We start from the raw sequence: 19377 nt of genomic DNA, 5'->3' as shown, positions 1-19377 counted from the left end.
ATTGTAGAGATGAGGTCTCGCTGCCCAGGTGGGTCTCGAACCCGTGGACTCAGGCGATCCTCAACCTCCCAAGGGCGAGGGATTACAGGCTGAGCCACCGAGCCCAGCTTAGTCGTATTTTTTTAATCCTCCACTCCCACTCCCACTCACTCGTCTTAGCCTCCCAAAGTGCTGGGATTACAGGCTGAGCTACCAAGCCGAGCCATAATTTTTTTTTAATTGTGGGTTACAGTTAAGGGCTAAGTATACAGATATTCATTGTGCAGGTACCCTTGTTGATGAGATGTGCCCCCCTTTCCCCAGACAGATATTGCATAATTTTTTATTGGTTTATTGTATAGATGAGGTCTCGCCAAGTTGTCCAGGCTATCCTCGAACTTGTGGGCTCAGGCAATCCCTTCACTTCGGCCTCCCAGAGTGCTGTGGTTACAGACTTGAGCCACCATACCCGCACAAATTAAACATTTTTAAACATTTCTAATCTATTTATATTTTCCCCCACTCTTATTTTTCTCTCTCAGTGATTTTGAGTATTTTCTTTAATCTAGAGTCCTTTACTAGTTTTCTTTTTAGCTGTGTTAAATCTTCTCGGTTCTTTTTTTTTTTTAAGTACTAGAATTTCCATTTGAGTTTCTTATAATTTAACATTCTCTTCCAATTCTCTATCTTGCTCTTTAGTTTTAATGATGTAAATATAGTTACTCTGAAGTCTTTCTGTCATTATTTGCCTTTATTCTAGAGCCACCTCTGTGATCTTGTGTGTATTTTGTTTTTCTTTAAATTTGGTATTCAATAAGATCTCTTGTCTATTTTTAATGTCTTTTGGTTGTTGTTATACTATGAAGAATGTACAGTATATGAAAGATTGCAAAGATACTATGAAGGTACAAAATGGTGTTCTTATCCAGAAAAAGACTTAACGTTTTCTTCTGGTAAGCACTGTGGGCACTAGCAATCCGGCATGAACTTAATGCAGCAGCGATTAGCAGTCCGGTCTTTTTCTGATTCCCTTTACTTTAGCGTGTGGTTCCACAGGGTCCCAACTTAAAACATAAGTGTTTTTCTAAGCTCTTTCCCCGCTTTGTGGGCCCTGAACTCTGGTTAAATTTTTTTTTTTCAACTTCTCAGTCATTCAGCTGCTTGTACCAAAGCATATCCATGGGAGAATTGTGGTCCAAACACCAAAATCACCTTCTTAGGGTTTCTTCCTCTTCAGGATCATGGTCAAATAATTGGTGTCTGTCTTAACTCCCCATTGCCCTCCTGGGGTATTTTGGTTTTAGTTTGGTTTTCGTCAGTTATTAAAGGTAGAAACCTATTAAGTCATTGATTTCAACTGGATTATGTCAGATCCACTCATTCTGATTCTTAATTATATCATGGAAAAATTTAATTTTCTTATAATCTTGTAGTTGTAGAAAGCTCATCCGATTAAACATTTTCAGCTTTTTATATGGCTTTATTTTTAAAGAAGGGTTTTATATTTTAAAAGGTTTTTCTTAACCTGTTAATGGATCCTGCTTTTTAAAAAAGTCAATTTTACAATCTGTCTTTTAGTTGGTGTTTCTACATCATGTGCATCCAATGTAATTACTGATATGGTTTGATTGATATCTACCAATTTGTTTTAGGAAAAACTGTTACTTTACATCTGTCCTCTGTATTTTTCCTCCTTTAATGCTTTCTGTTGCACTAATGAAGTAAATTTTTATCATTTCATTTTCCCTTCAATTTTGGCTTATTGTTTATCTTTTAAAGATTTATAAGGGGCTTCTCTAAGACTTACATTATACATCTTTAAATTATCACAGCCAGTTTTTATATAACACTGTTTCATGTGTCATATGAGTTGCTTGTGAGATTTTATTCCTAATTCCTCTCTTACATCCTTGTGTTGATATTTACTTTTGTATTTCTTATTAGGAAATGATACATTTACTACTATTTTGCTTTGGTAAGTCAGTTGTCTTTTAGAGCAATTAAAGAATAAATTTATTTTATATTTTTTTTATCTATTATTTCTAGCACTCTTAAATTATTATATAAATCTAAATTTTGTCTGATATATTCTTTATCTTGAAGAACTACCTTTAAAAGTATTTGCAGTAAGTCAGCTTTATGAATTCTCTCAGGTTTTGCAGTCTGAAAAGGTATTTATTTTACCTTCATACTTGAATGAATTTTTTGACTTGATATAGAATTCTGGGCCTACATTTTTTGAAAAGGATTCCATTTCATGTCTTCTGGCTTGCATAGATCCTAATGAAGATCTCATCCTGATCTTTCTTCTGCTTTATTTAATGTGTCTTTATTCTCTGAGTGTCTTCTTCAATTTTTCTCTTTGTATTTGATCTAAAAGAAAGTCCAAATATATATGAATATTTATATTCCAACAGTTTATTATGACACATCTAGATTATTTATTTACTTATTAAAATTCTGCCTGGTGTTTTCTGGGCTTCTTGGAGCTGTAGCTTTATAGCTTCATTGTTTTTGGAAATTTTTCATTTATTATCTGTTTGTATATTTCTTCTGCCCTATCAGTTTTCTACTGCTGCCTTAACAAATTACCACAAATTTTGCAACTAAAAACAGTACCCATTTGTTAGTTAATTATAGTTATGCAGTTGGAAGTTCAATACAAGTCACCCTGGCCAAAATCCAGGTGTTGGCAGAGCTGCATTTCTTTTGGTGACTCTGGAAGAAAATTTACTTCCAGGCTTGTTCAGGTGGTTAGCAGAATTCAGTTTCATGCAGCTTTTGTCCCATACAGGAGCTAGGAAGAAGGATCTCAGCAGGGCTTTGTGCTTGTCCCGCAGCAGTTACATCTCCCTCCTAGAGCCTGCAGCAGCGAAAAAGGATCTTTACAGTTTCCCATGCCACTTCCAGTCTTTCTTATGAGTATCATTTAGGATTGTGTAGATGAACTTGGGAATTGTGGCAGACTCTCCTTGGGTTCAAAACTCTGAGGGTTTTATTCTTTAATACCAGCCCACACTTCAGAACTGGACTTTAGAAATAGATAAAAAGTTTTAGCTGAATTGTTCTTACTAGTTAATATGGTACCCAGTGTTTCTCCCTCCTGTTCTCTGTCCCCAGGCAAACAAGTTTTTGCTTCCTGTGTCCCCTTGGAGTTTCCCATCTTCAGATTTCAAAGCTAGTTGGTTGCCTGGCAACCTGAGCTCTCCGATGAGCCCTGACAAAATTATGACTGGCCAGTCGCAGTGGCTCAGCCTGTAATCCCAGCACTTTGGGAGGCTGAGGCGAGAGGATTGCCTGAGCCCGAGGTTCGAGACCATCCTGGGCAACTTGGAGAGACCTCCTCTTTACAATAAGTCACAAAAACTAGCTGGGCGTGGTGGTGTGCGCCTGTAGTTCCAGCTACTTGAAGGCTGAGGCGGAAGGATCACTAAGCCTAGCAGGTCGAGACTGTGGTGGCCATGAGCGTGCCACTGCACTCCAGCCTGGGCATCAAGAGTGATACTCCAACTCAAAAAAAAAAATTATGACTGTGTATTATCTGACTTTTTCTTGTGATTATTGTGGAAGTGACTTTAGCTTTTCAGATTCTAATAGAAGTTCTCTATTTCTTTTTAAAAGTTCAGATTTTTTAGCTGGGCTCGGTGGCTCAGCCTGTAATCCCGCGCCCTTGGGAGGCTGAGGTGAGTGGATTGCCTGAGTCCGCGGGTTCGAGACCCGCCTGGGCAGCAAGACCTCATCTCTACAATAAATCAAAAAATCAGCCGGGCGTGGTAGCGCATGCCTGTAATTCCAGCTACTTGGAAGACTGAGGCGGAAGGATCGCCGGAGCCCAATAGGTCGAGGCTGCGGTGGCCAGGAGCAGTCACTGCACTCCAGTCTGGGCGAAAGAGTGAGATTCCAACTCAAAAAAAAAAAAAAAAAATTTCAGATTTTTTTAACTGATGATTTTTCAGTTTATATTTACTAAAAAAAATTATGTAAATCAAATACTATACTAAAAAACACTCATTAATGGCTACCCAGGAAACAAATTCTCAGATAAAACATTGCATATAGGTGGTTTACTGGGAAGTGCTCTTGATGACACCACCTGTGAAGAAGTGCTCCTAATGAAGTGACTTAATATTGGGTGAGACAACTCCCTTCTGGCGAGGGATTAAATGGAGTCATCATCCCACAGTCCTCAGAACTTTCCAGGGCAAGAAGGTATCTCTCCTAAATAAAGGGGATCTCAGTGAGGCACCACAGCCTTTACTACATTAAAGTTTCTTTGAAAACATATTGCATTTCTTTATTTAGGAGGAAAAATTTTATTATTTTAATATTCATGTCAGCTATTTAAAACACAATTAGCTTGCCCTTTATATCACTTTCTTAGTTATTTAGTCTTAAATGATATATTCTCAATTTTATATTTTTACTTCACTATAGTTAATTTTTGTACCATTTTATTTGACAAGTTAACTGTAAAAGAGGAATTGCTTCATTTCAGTTTTATTTTCTTTCTATCTACAAAACATGTGATTAATGCACTCCCAAAAGCGTTTATAATTCTGTAAAGAGATCCCTTAAAGGCTATTCATGCAATCATAGTGCATTATGCTCAAACTCCAGTGCTCGAGCAATGTTCCTGACTCAACTTCCCAAGTAACTGAGACTGCAGGGGCATGTCACTGTGCCCCGACTGACATTGCATTTATTAAAACTTGAAAAATTTTTAGTTGAAAATTGGTTTACTGTAAAGAAGTAAAACTTTTTACGTAGTAAATATTCCACTTAGCTTTGATTTCTTAATCTTCTATAGTTTCATCTACTTTTAAAACCTGTACGTCATGCGCTTTAAAGTTTTATATGGTTCTGCTTAGTAAGAATGAAGAGAAAATATCGGTTTTAGGTTTATAAGATTATGAGGAAATAATTAAATAAGCAAGCATTTTTTTTTCAACATCATGTTTTGCTTAGTGGCTGCTACCAAACTGTCAGAGTGTCAGTGCGTCACAGATTTGGAGATTTAGGATGCATTTACTTACGAGCTATCTGGTATGTTAAGCCTGTTTCATATTAGAAATATAATGACAACCAGGAAAAAATATTTAAAGTCCATGTTTGTCAGTTACTAGTCATTATATATATCTGCATAAGATTTAACTTTCCAAAAAATAAAAAAGGATTTTACTTTCCAATATGTTTTTTCTATTATTAATACTCTTCTAATACTATATATTTTAATCTTCGTTTACCTATGCCTACATTTCCTAATTTATATTGGAGCATTCAGTTAATAAAAATGTACCCTCGAATTTGCTAATATAATAATTTTTTGGTATTTCAGTGTATCTTTTAGGTCTATTACTTAAGGGAATGCAATTATTTACTTTCATTCTACATGTTATTATGATACTATCTATTCTGTTATTTGATTCAAGGAATGAATGAAGAACTTTAACAACTTTAATCTACCAAATTAAATTATTGTTTATTATACTTGTGACATTATTCTAAGGACCTAGGACAACACAAAAAATTACAATCAAAAGTAAATAAAACTTGTAAGTTTATGAAGTAGACACACAAGGGAGTTTATTAAAATAGAACTCACAATTTATATAGTGTTCTTAATAAGTAGAATTATTATTTTCTAGAAGTCTAAAACTTATTGGGAAAAAAATCAACACTTTGTTATGAACTGTGTTCTGTGTTTATAAATAGAGATTTATTTAGACAATAGGAGACAAAAATCTTACATTTTTTACTGATTCTCATGCTTACAATTACCATGACCTTAGATATGTCTTGAGGTCAGTTACACTCTGTAAGATTTGATAATTGCTGTCATTAATTTTTACACATTATTTTCCCCATGGATTAAGTATACTTTCATTATATAAATCTCTTACAGCTAACTGTGAGCAAAACTTCCTTAATGTGGGGAAAAGTCAGTACATAATTGTGGGGTTTTTAAAAAATCATAATTCTAAACTCTTGTGTTTTAATCCAGGCCAATTGGAGCTATGGAATTACATCTAAAGCCTTGTTTCCTTTGAATGTTTTGTTTCCCTAAAGTTGGTAATTTTGTTATAGTGGTTGATAAATTTATCAAACTGTGCAAATTTTCTTTATAGAAATCAGTCGAGAAGAATAGCCAGATTCAAAATAGTCATAAATCAGGCATCATGACCATCATTAGTATGACTTAAGGGGACAAAATAAAATAGAGTGAGGAGAGTTGAGTGAGTGGCTTGATGTTGTATGCATTTCAGCCCAGAGCTATACTTAAGGTCGAAGACCTTTCTGAAATATTTAAGAATATTAAGAAGATACTAGAGTGTGAGATTTAAACCTCACTCAGGCTGTATACAACAGATTCCCTGTCTAGTATACCTTTGTATTTTTGTGTGTGTGTTCACAAGGTGTCTTAGACTGAATGAATGTTTTTTGGATAAATGAAAATAAACCTTCAAAGGAAATGGGAAAATTATTATTTAAGTTTTTCTCCTAATGTCAGTAAATTATGCTAGCTTTTCTCAAACAATAATTTGCTGAAGAATACCTTGTTTTCTTCTGGTATGTGTTCTTTGTATTTTTATTTTAAAGAGAAAAAGTGTACTAATTTTTATGCGACTTAAGGCCTTGGAGTTCTTCCAGATTAACTCTCCAAGGTTAATTAATAGTTTTTAACTTCTTTCTTACAACAACAAAATATCCTAAGTAGAAAAATTTCATCTTTACTTGATAATAGTTTTATGTATGTAAAACCTTGATCTGTGGCTAAGAAAATTGTTAAGTTTGTCCCATAATAGAAAATTAAAATGATCACAGGATGATATGCAATATTCTAATAAAATGTATAAGAAAACATTTGCAAAAAATCTTATTATGGGAATTCACTCACTGAGAAATGTCTGTTTTTATTCATTACTCTTAAGTCAAAGTAATTGATAATTAATGTATATTTACATACACTCACACTCATAGAAGTAATCAGTTGCTCAGATTAATTGATGTTTCTATTTAACATTCAACTTAATTATCCATAACAGTATATCTGCAATTTTGAAGCCTCTAAATCGTACAGGAACCTGTAAAGTGGGGGGAAAAGGGCTTCAGAATTGGGGGGGGGGAAATGTTCCTGGCTTTAGTTTGAATATAGTATTAAACCCAGTATTATAACTATGATGCTAGTCTCCATTAATCCAAAATTTGTCTAAGGTAATTTTGCTCTCACTTATTAATCTTAAATAAAAATAAATATTCATCTTTCAATCAGATCTCAACTTCCAAAACCATTTAAAATAATTGTATCTATATTTTACTCTTTATAGACTCGCTGTTAGCATTCTTATTTACCATTCCTTGGTAGAGGGAAGGTAGTTTAGCTGAAAAGAGTTGTAGGACATGATCCTGGAGATTAGAAGGAATTACTGAAAGCGTAGATGTAAAAAAAATCTCGTATTCCTAAAAGTCAGATAAAAATTACTGTGATCATGATTATTCAGTGACTTCAGGTAGCCTTTCCTTTGCTAGTTCTTTGCTAAGACTTACTAGTACTAAGTACTCTCTGTAAAACCATCATTCTCTATGTGTGTTTCCTGGATCAGCAGCATCAGCACCATCTTGAGATCTTGCTAGAAGTGCAGATCCTCACTGTGAACCCAGATCTGCTGGATCACAAACTGGGAGTGGGACCTAGCAATCTGTTAAAATGGGTCCTTCAGATGATTCTGATCCTGTAAAGTTTGAGAACCACTGTCTTAAAGAGGTGCATCTTTCAGGAATAAGAGTAGGGGGGAGAACACTGAAAATTCTTATCTTCAGAAAGTCTTCCAAACCCTGCTGAAGTCCCTTTTTCTTGGCTAAAGTTGTTCCTTCAGAATATCTGAGTATATATGGAAGTGACTAAACCTAGATTTCTTACAGGCTCTCTCCTTTCTCTAGAGCTATTGACCCAGATATGTGTAGACAGATAGAAGTGCTGATGGTGAGCCTTAGTGTCCAAAGATTCAAAACTTGCTGTTTCCATATTAGGAGAAAAGGCAGCCTCAATTATTCCCTGGTCCTTATTTAGTCGCAAACAACAATAACAACAACAACATCAGAAAACCAAACTATAAACAAATAACAACAAAGAAAACAGATACCAGAGTTTAGTTTTAAATATTAGTAAAATGTTGCATGTGGTCAATTACCTTTTTTATTTTATAAGCTTTTCCTCATATGTAACAAAAATGTTACCCAGGCTTTTATTACTTTGAAGCATTATTTAATTCCTAACTGTATGTCTCCTGTGTAGAAGAATGTGTACTCATCTAACATATTATTACATTGATTTTGTTTTGTTCAGTGCATGAGAGTAAGCATGGATGTGCTTTATTCAAAGTAGTGGTTACAAAAGCGAACATCAGTTGACTTCTCATTGTGTGCTAGGTACCATTCTGTGCACTTTACATGCACTTTAGCTTATTTATTCCGTGGGTAGCTACTGTGCTCAATTTCACTTTGCAGGCATAGAAAGCCTAGTGTACCTAAGGTCACCTTGTTAGCATGTGGGAGAGCCAGGATTCCAATCCAAGCAGTCTTACTCCAAAGCATAGACATCTGAGATAAATAGACCTGGTACCAAATTATTCATTTGCCTGAGCAGAAATGTTTCCTTCACCCAGTTTTTTTCTTTTACATATATCATTTACAATATTTGCAAAAATGCCAAATGTATGTAAGACTATTAACTTAAAAATTCAACAGTGAATAATATAAATAATCAGCTATTTGTAAAGTGAAGTAAATGAACTATAGAATGGAAAATGCCTACTTTGGCAAAATATTTAACTGCAGTACAATGAACAGCAGCTATTCCCTTATTTGTCCAGCTTTTCAGGGAATACCTCCTTGAGAGCAAGAGGTAATTATTTGTACCTGGCACAGTGTTCCGCATAGTAGGTGTTTAAAATGGTCTTCTCTGATGGATAGATGGATAGACAGAGCAGACATACGAGAACTTATTTTCCTGATGCTCCTAGAGCTGTGACAGAATCTTTGGCCCTTTTGGGTGGCAAAACCCTGATTCTTCCTCACAGTGTAGTCGTTCTAAGTTAGCTGCAATCTTTCGAGTAGCCTTATGACTAACTGCATATGAAACTTTGTAGGGTGTCCCTTCTACATGTAGCTTGTTATTATTCTGTGGACTAGAATGGGCTTTGCTGATTTTTAAAGATTTTAATTTAGAAGTAAAGTTTATTTGACATTTTATGTGGAATTATATTTATTAGTCTTTATGTCTTAATTTCAACAGCATCACTGCAAAACTCGAAAGAGCTTTAGAAAAAGTTGCTCCTCTTCTTCGTGAAATTTTTGTAGACTTTGCCCCATTCCTATCTCGTACGCTTCTTGGCAGTCATGGACAAGAGCTATTAATAGAAGGTATGATTTCTCTCTCTATTCTTTTAGTTTTCTATAATGTATGTATTAATCATGGCATAATTTGTGATTCTGAAGGAATCTATCTATATCTATCTGTCTATATATATATCTTTTGGATATATCCAAAAGAATGTGAAGAAATTGCTTCCACAGATATTAAGAAGATGCTCAATATATGTTTTCTTCTTACTCATTTTTCTAAAATAATATGTTTGCACATTCAGTGCCAATAAGAGAACTTTGAAAATGAAGAACTTTGAAAAGGTGTTGGACTGAGGGAGACTGGCTCTTTAATCCCTGTCTAGACTGGCTCTTTAATCCCAGTCTCCCAGCATTGCTGTACATCCTCTTATTAGAAGCGCATATTTACTAATAAACAATGATCTCTCAAATTTCCTTCTAATTCTGAGAGCTATGCTTCCTTAAATGACTTTTTAAATTTACATAATGTTTGTACTATGGCATTCCTTGACTGAGAAGACATTTATCTGGAGAAGTATGTAACTGAGAGTTGATGAAGCTGTTGTCTTCTCGACATCAGCCTCAGTAGGGTAAGGGGGCAAAGAAGATAAATTCACAGTGGTAAAGATTTAACTTATACACCAGTATTAGGAGAGTGGCATTGAAAAATGGTTAGCTGAAGTCATTTTTTTATAGTTTTATTCCATGAATATTTCTGAGCTTCAGAAGGGAATAATCAATATCAAGGTGACTTGTAGGTGAATATCAAGGTGACTTGTAGGTGAATAATGACTTTAGCTGTCTCTCAGGTAGTCCTTGGGCTTAGCAGCCTTGTAGACTTTTTTTGTTTTTGCTTTTCACTTCCTTTTTACTGTAAAGAAAGTTTTCCTGTGTTCGTTCTGTTATTGTCCCAATTGCCTCTACATGATATTTCTATTGAGAAAACAGTAACAGTTAATAAATCAGCCTCTGGGAGCCCACTGAGGCTGAATCTTGTTCCATCACTTTCTTAGCTCAATGGCCTGTATGGATTACTTAGCCACATCATACCTCAGTTTCTTTCTATCAGATTCCAGGGTTCTTGTGAGGCTTAAATTAGGTAATACATTTAAAGCTCTTAAAACAGTGGCACATAGTGGGCTACTCATTTTTTCAAAAATACAAAGTTCCTGCTCTGGACTAAGTACTTATATTAGGTACTTGGGATATCTTAGTAAATAACAGACAGAGATCTTTGCCTTTGTGTAATTTATATTCTAGTAAGAACACAAAATAAATAAACGTAAAAATTATAACATGGTAGAAGAGAATAAATGCTGTGTAAAAGGATAAATAGAATACAGGGGATTGGAATTACAGAATGGCAGGGTTAGATTACAATTTTAAAGAGGGCGGTCAACTTTAAATAGGCCTCATTGTAAAAGTTACGTTTGAGCAAAGACATCAAGGGAGTAAGCCATGCAGCTTACAGAAGAAGAGGGTTTTAGGCAGAGAGAATAGTCAGTGCATTGAGCCTGAAATGGAAGTAGAAAGGACATTCTTGGCATGATAACAGTAGGAAAAATGCCAGTGTCATGGGAACCAAAGGGAGAGCAGTTGAATATGAAGCTAAGAGAGGTAACGGAGTCTTTGACTTTAACTAGATGTAATGTGGGGAGGCTGTGACAGTTTTGAGAAGAGTAAGGAGGTCACTTTGGTTGCTCATGCTGTCCTCGTTATTGTTACGACTTCCACCTACAAAGTGAAGTAGAAAAAACTCTGAAGAACAAGACTCTGGGAGGAATCACATTCTTTGAAAGCAGCCCAAAAATGAACTTAAAAAACTCTTGGAACATAAAAACTATTTTGTGGCCACAGATTATGTCTGTAATTTAAATAGCTTTGCATATTGCTACTTATATAAAATTATATATTCATTGAGTTATTCAATAAAGAAGACATATTTGCATCCTTAGGACCAGGATTTAAAATATGATTATTGCCTTCAAGGAGCGTACAGACTAATGGGCAAAGAGACATAAAAACCAATATTTTAAAATTAAATATGGTACCTGCTATAATGAAAGTGTATACAAGTGGAAGGTAAGAGTTTATGGTTCATTGCAGGGAATGTAACCCTTTAGATTGGTTAGTAAAGCAGCTGGTCTTATGCCACCCTGCTCTAAAGCCACTCCCTCACCTTTGCAAGGATACACATTTTTGAAAGGATAGTTTGTGTTCCTTGCTTCTGCTTAATTCCTATAAGATTTCAACCGAGTCCTCTGAATTTTGGACATAATTCAAGCTTCCTAGTGTGAGCATCTCCAAGCAGAGACTCCATTCATACCTCAAATTCAGTTTATCCAAAATTTACCCTCCTTCTCCCTCAAACTGCTTTTCCTTCTAAATTTATTTATTCTATTATTAACAATGCTGGTAATGTAAATATTTTGGGTAAAAATATGATTTTTCTTTAAGTATTTTCCCTTCACCTTGAACATTCACACTTAACTTGGTGAGAATTATTTCTGAAAACAGTATTAATTTGTTCCAGTTCTCCAAATATTATTAATATTACAAGTATCACATCAAGGCAAGCTTTAAAAGTACCTTCTAAGGTAGCATGAATATTAAGTTATCTAAAAGTGGAGGCATCGTAGTTTATGAATTTCAAGTTTGTTCTAAAGGTCCTTTAGATTTTCTTTGAATTCTTTTTATTTTCTTGTAGTTATATATTACTTAGGAGAAATACTGCTGGTTATTTCTAGTTTCTTTTCATACTTTTATGTAAGGTTCATTACATGTTCTTTTATAATAAAGAAATTCAAAAAACATTATTGAAAAACAAATTTTAAACGTTTCCTCATTCTCTGCAATATAAAAACTTTTTTCTGTATTAATGTGTATCTTTTCCTAAATTGATTTGACAAATTTAGTGAAATTTATAAATACTGATCAATCACTTAATAAAACAGGAATAAAGTTAGCAATACAGTAAAGTCAAATTCTGCGCAAGTATTCTAGCAGCCAAAGCAAAGGCAGAATTAAGTTATAAGACTGGTTCCTAAGTGACAATATTTAACAATTTTAGATTTTAAGGAATCATTCTCAAGTAACTTTTTAACTACTCTGTGTTGGATGATCAGGACCCCCCGTGTATAATTGCTTTCGATGCTTCGGTGACTGTGAGCATATACTGCACTCCTGCCTGGGTGACGGAGTGAGGCCCTGACTCAAAAAAAAAAAAATTCCAGTATTGATCAGTTATCCTTATCCATGAGTTTGCTACTGAACACATCTGAAGTCTGTTCTTGTTCTCCACCGTAGGCTGTAGAAATGCATTTTCTTTCATCTTCTCATTCTTGAGAATGTACTCTTATTTGTTCTTTGTTTTTCCCTTTCCCTGTGTCTCTTCTTTCCATAATTTGATATGCTATTCATCTCCCCAGAAAAGAAAAACTGTCAAACTGTTGTGATAACCCTGGACCTTTACATGATAAAAAGTATCTTTACCCTAGCTATTGAATATTTGTGTTCAAGAAATAGTGCTTATGATTAATTGCTATCTTTGACTTCATCATATATACTTATATGGTAGGAGCAAAACTGAATTTAGGTAACTGAAGATACTTTAATGTCTTAGGAAAAGAAAAGGCAATCACTCTTAATTTCTAGTAATCCTAAAATATATTTGAATTGTATCTTTGTTTGATGTTTTATATTTGACTTTCTTAATGTATACATGTGCATTGTGTTTATAAGTTTTTTCTGATGGAATAATCAATTCTTAGTAGTTTTTGTTGTTTATATCCTTTAAAATACAAGCTAAAATAAAGTTTTTCATTTTCTTAATTTGTCTACCACTTTATTAGTCAACTTGTGTTAAATTTATGATTATATGAGTCTAGAACAATGTAGTTCATGTCTTTTAAGACAACCCCCCCCCCATTAACAACTGCTACATTTAGGTAGCTTTTGGTGTGTGTTTCTTTTTGTATTAATTAAGGATTTTTGAAGACAGAACTTTGAAGCTTACTGAACTTTCTGTAAGAAAATTCTACTTTTTCAAACTCATGAAATTACTTAGAGTAGATATGTATGTAAGTATCAAAACCTACCAGTCAAAGATGACAAAACAACCTGAGAAACCTGTTTATATTTTTAAGTGTTATTTGTATTCTGTATTTGTATTCTGTTGGCAGATCTCAAAAGTAATCAAAGTAACTAAGTTCTGATGAAGATACAGCAGAAAGTATCAGACGTGTCCAAGGACTGAAAATAACATATAATTAGACGTTAGACCTCCTGGAAATGGGAGACAAGAGGTAGTAACCAAGACCACTCCCCTTGACTCTCAAGGCAGCTTCATAGCTTGCTGTCTTTGCTTCTCTCTGTGTATCTACTCAGTGTCTCACTGTTCTCACTGAGATCTTCCCTTGGTTAGTAGTCAGAACATGGCTCAACATAGCACCCCAGCCATGAATCTGATTGTGCTTTTAGTGTAAATATCTTTCATGATCTGACTATATTCATTACCTATCAAGAGAGAATCTGAATGACTCAACCAGAACTATGATTTTGTTCTTCCTAAATTAGGCATCTACCCGTGTAATAATCAAATAAGCCTGGGGTGGGTGAGTTTGGATGTGATACATGACGTTGTCTGTTTGAAAACATTATGTGTAACTTGAAACATTTTATGAAGAGATGTTAGCAGTGCAGAAAATTTTACTAAAGTGTCTGCCATACCTTTAGTCACATTAATAAATATTTTAGTAAAATCCTATAATAATCAAGAATATTACCGGGCTTGGTGGCTCAACCTGTAATCCTGCACCTTTGGGAGGCTGAGGTAAGTGGATTGCCTGAACCCGTGGGTTCGAGACCCGCCTGGGCAGCGAGACCTCATCTCTACAATAAATCAAAAAATCAGCTGGGCGTGGTAGCGTGCGCCTGTAGTTCCAGCTACTGGGAAGGCTGAGGCGGAAGGATTGCCGGAACCCAGCGAGTCGAGGCTGCGGTGGCCGGGAGTGGCCACTGCACTCCAGTCTGGGCGACAGAGTGAGACTCCAACTCAAAAAAAAAAAAAAGAATATTTATAGTTTCCAGGACTAGCATTTATAAAGCATATAAATATAGCATAAAATTTCCACCTCCAGCAAAAGAAGATATCACCAAAATGTTGTTATAAAAGGAATGAGTCTTGTCAAGAAGTTCCATATCACTCATATGGACACAAATCACTCAGTAGCCGTATGAACACAAAATTAGAAAAATTTGCATGTGTTTTTATCCAAAATGTGATTTCAGAATTAGCATTTTAAAATTGCAATAATACAAAAAATATTTAAAAAATAAAAAAATTATATACAATAAATTCAGGGTAGATGGCCATGCTGTAATGCTGGCATGAGTTTTGAATATCCCTGATTTCCTCCATAAAAAACAGAACAATCAATGGTTAAATAATGATTGAAAAAACAGTGAATGTACATTTATAGCCAAACTAGGTGACAGGTATCTCCTTGAACCCCTAAAATATACCTGGGTAGAAAATGTCCTGCTGCAGCTATGTGGTATACGTGGTTTGGGCAGATTTGTGTGAGAAAGTGGAGGAAGCTAGGGAGCCCTTAAGGAATCTGGCCTACCAATACTCATTGGAAAAGCCAGAAGGCTGATTTGAGTACAGTAGCTGAAACAGGGAGGGCTTTTATACACTTTTATCTCATATGACTCCAAGGGTTTCATGGCATGATCAAAAGGGGCAAGAGCCATCTAGACCTTACGAGAAATTCACCAGTCAGATTTCTCTCCAGGACACAGTCCCACACTGAGAATAAACTGCTACGAATAGAATCCACATTGAGCAGCAGAAGGGCAAAAGACCCAAAGAAAAAGGCCAAGTAAAACTGGGAAAGACAGAACTAGTAGATCTCAGAAAGTAGATTTTCATATTTTTGAAAACTTCATTTAAAAAAGAAGGATCTCTAGAGCCTGAAGAGGGAGGGAGGGCAAAAACTACCTAAAATTTTCTAAAAATTCAGGAAAACTAATTTCACATTATATAATAAGTAACAAAAAAGGATTGTAATGATAAATATTACAATAAGAAGGATGAAAATGAGTAGAAAAACACTCCCCTAGACAGCGAAAATAGATGAAAAATTTTTAAATGGACTAAAAGATATGTTTAAATGATAAATGATGTGAAAAAACAATTTAAGTCAGAATTGAGAGAATCTCAGAATTGCGGTGATAGAATTTAGGAAAGAATTAGTAATAAAGGGGAGAAAAACCTTAGAAACGAGGACTAAGAAGATTTAGAGTAGTGAATAAACTCAAAAGATATGGCCATAAGAGGAATATAAGGCAAAAGGATAAAGTTATAAGTATTTTTTAAATGACTTTGAAAAAAAAAACAAAACAAGAAAAGGTAAGAGTACAAAGGACACATTTAGAGTATCTGACATACAAATAGATAGTCTCCAAAGAAGAAAACCAAAGCAAAGAACAAAAATAATAGGATTAATAATTCAATGACACTTTCTAGATTTAAAGAATAAATGTGCACACTGAATACCAGAAAAATTAACCCAGATGACCAACATTGAGAAATATTGTAATAAAATTAATGGACTTTAAATAAAAATAATTTTTTGTTTATCTAGCTGAAATTAGACTAATTTTATGAGTGAAAGAGAATTAGATTGTCATCAAACTTCTGACCTCATCTGAAAATATATGTCAAACTAACTTTTGTGCATAAAGACTGTGAATTGTTAGTATGAATGAATTTAAGAAATATTATTCTTATGCACTCCTTTTGAGGACTCTACTGTAGAATGAGTGCCAGGCAATCAAACTGGTTGGAGAGATGTCAACATGAGAACTCATGGTAACCTCCAAGTATTGATCTATTTGGAGAACTAAATAAATGAGAGTTATATGGAAAAAATTATAGGACATAATGACTGTATGTTCCAAAAACTGCTAAAGTTACACAGTAATTATATCGACAGTGACATTATTGGCATTTTAATGAGACTATTATATAATGGATAAACCACTTAGTAATTACTAATGTTTTTCTTGTTCCGTGTACTTGAAAATCAGGATTCTCACTGAAGAAAGTATATCCAGATATAAAATATAAAATAAGAGCAGTTCTGAATTTGAGTTTAACATTATCAGTATGAACTTATGTATACACATATATGCTTGTATATGTGCACATACCCATATATTCTCTGGGTATATGTATACTGTACACTAATACCCCTGTCTACTGCTTTTGCCTGGACACAAAAACTAAATTAGTAGCAGTGAACACATTTAGAGGGCATATTGTAGTGTTAAAATATAATTTGCCACTGTAAGAAATGAGGACTTTTTAGAGAAATAAGTGATTTCAGGGCTGGGACAGGAAATATTAACGACTTACCTGCAACATTCTGTGATACCAAAAAGCAAAGAAGATATCAAAGATCGTCAAAAGAACTCAGGAACTAAGTGATTCCTATTGTCCAAAGATGGGGCAGTTTTAGCATCAGTAAATACAGTGCATTAACACACCTGCATATGTTTAAATCCATGGGTCCGTAATGATAATTTACGAAATGATTTTATCAAATTTAAATGATAATAGAGAACCAACTCAGTTTGGAAACTGATAAATACATGAAAGAAACAGGTATTATTTCTGTTTCCTTTGTGAAGTGATCATTATGAAATCATTAATGGGGGAAATTTTGTTTTTATAGGAATACATCATCTGATAAATGATGTAGTGATATTTGAGTTAGATTGCCATTTAGCATCTTCTAAGGCTTGAATAGATCTAAGCTTCAATGACTCTAACATCACAAAAAGGTGTTAGACAACTAGGTGGGAAAAATACCATTATCCATCCAAATTGACTGACTGACTGAATGAATAAAATAAAACTGAATCTCACCAAACCTATATGTTGAAGTATACCCTGGCGGGGGGATTCTGTCATCAAAATTCACACTGGTGGAGATTCTGCAATACAAATGACTTAATCTTTTTAAAAAATGTATTAGAAAAAAGGAGATATAAAAGCTTAAAATATTTAAGAGGCATCTCAAAAAATCAGAAAAGTGACTGGGTATAGTGGATCATGCCTGTAATCCCGGCACTTTGGACGACACAGAAAAGAAGATTGCCTGAGCCCAGCAAGTCAAGGTTGTGGTGTCCATGAGCCTATCACTACACTCCAGCCTGGGCAATAGAGTGATACTCTGGCTCAAAAAAAAAAAAAAAAATCAGAAAAGCTAAGTAGTTTATAGATACAACTATATCATTTAGATGGATACTATAAATAAAAATTGATTATCATAAGATAATAGCTTGTAATAAGTAGAGAGAGTGTTGTGATTAGAAGAGGACACATGGAAGGCTCCTGGGATACTTGGCAGTAGTCTGTTTCTTTTTGTAATATAGTGGTTACAAGGATGTTCATGTCATAATAATTTATTAAGCTATGTTTTATGAAACTCTCTTGCCAGTTTACAATAAAATATTTCTAATACCCTCTATGGAGAAGGCTTTAAAATGTTTTGAATGACATTGAAGACCTAAATGGTGGTGAACTATATCATATTCATGGGAGGAGGACTCATCACAGAGAAGTAATTTCAGTCCATAATAATTCATCAGTTTCAAAAATAAATAAATAAATAAATAAGATTTGAACAAACTCTTGTATTATTTTCATGGACTTTAATAAGCTTACTCTTAAAATTCTGTAGTTGAATAAAGAGATAGAAATAATCAAGATAACACCCTTTTCAGCACCATGCAGCATTCATAGTCAGAAGGAAATCGCCCCATCCCAGTTCCTCCCTTGAATAGAAGGAAGAGAGTGGAAGTTATTTGCAACATTCTAGCTTGTCGGGTGACTCACTCCTGTAAGTGCAACACTTTGGGAGGCAGATGCAAGAGGATTGCCTAAGCCCAGGGGTTCATGACCAGCTTGGGCAACCTGGTGAGACCTTGTCTTTACAATAAATTTTTTTAAAAAATTAGCCCCGCATAGTGGCATGTGCCTTTAGTTCCAGCTACTTGGAAAGCTGAGATAGAAAGATCACCTGAGCCCAGAAGGTTGAGCCTGTGGTAGCTGTGTGCATGCCACTGCAACAGAATGAGACTCTGACTCAAAAAACAAACAAACACAAAAAAACAAACAAATAAATAAAATTCTGAAGCTGAAAAATATAAATGAAGTGAAAAATTTACTAGAGGGATTCAAGAGCAGGTTCAATTAGACAGAAGAAAGCATCAGCAAACTTGAAGGCAGTTCATTTGGAATTATTGAGTTAGAAGACCAAAATGAAAAAAAGAATGTAGAAAAGTAAACAGATCCTCATCATCAGGCAATCTAATATAGGCATGGCAGCCACAGAAGGAGAGGAAAGTGAAAAATGGCACAGAGCACATTTGAAGAAATAATGGCTGAAACTTCTCAAATTTTAGGAAGGAGACATAAGAATTTAAGCTTAATGAGCACCACTTAGGATAAATTCAAACAGATGCATACTGCGACACATTGAATCCAACTGTTGAAAGTCAAAGACAGAGAATCTTGAAAGAAGCAAGAAAAAAGTGTACAAGGGAGGTAAGATTATAAACAGAATTCTCAGTAAAAGCACTGCATGTCAGGAGGCAATGGGATGATATAATTAAAATGTTGAAAATAAAACCAAGAATTCTTAGTCAACCAATAATACTACCTACAGCAAAACCTTCTTTAAAAAATTTATTTATTTATTATAAAGATGTGGGGTACAATTCAGGGTTAGGTATACAAACATTGATCATGCAGGTACCCTTGTTGATGAGGTATGCCCCTCCCTCCCCTAGCAGTTTCCCTCAACTGCCAATCCCACCCCCCTCCCCTGATAGTTTTCCACTACTGCCAATCGCTTTCTTACAGCATTATAATTGTTCAAGGTCATCTTATGAGTGAGAACATGTGGAACTCAGTTCTTTGTTTCTGTGATAAATCACTGAGTATGA

General features: G+C 34.7%; 1 protein-coding gene across 1 annotated transcript in view; it reads left to right on the top strand.

Moving 5' to 3' along the window:
* The window catches only part of LOC103265396 (neurobeachin), a gene marked incomplete at its 5' end in the record, with an annotated part of 269835 nt that overhangs the window by 155788 nt on the left and 94670 nt on the right, over nt 1-19377 (top strand). Inside the window, one exon of the mRNA XM_008063067.1 lies at nt 9272-9399. Within this exon, the coding sequence (XP_008061258.1) occupies nt 9272-9399 (128 nt within the window). The remainder of the gene's footprint in view (nt 1-9271; nt 9400-19377) is intronic.

Source organism: Carlito syrichta, unplaced genomic scaffold (assembly GCF_000164805.1).
Source record: "Carlito syrichta isolate Samal-C Ts95f unplaced genomic scaffold, Tarsius_syrichta-2.0.1 Scaffold306519, whole genome shotgun sequence".
NCBI lineage: Eukaryota > Metazoa > Chordata > Mammalia > Primates > Tarsiidae > Carlito > Carlito syrichta.
The sequence above is the reverse complement of the archived record's forward strand: the minus strand, read 5'-3'. Positions and strand labels throughout refer to the sequence as shown.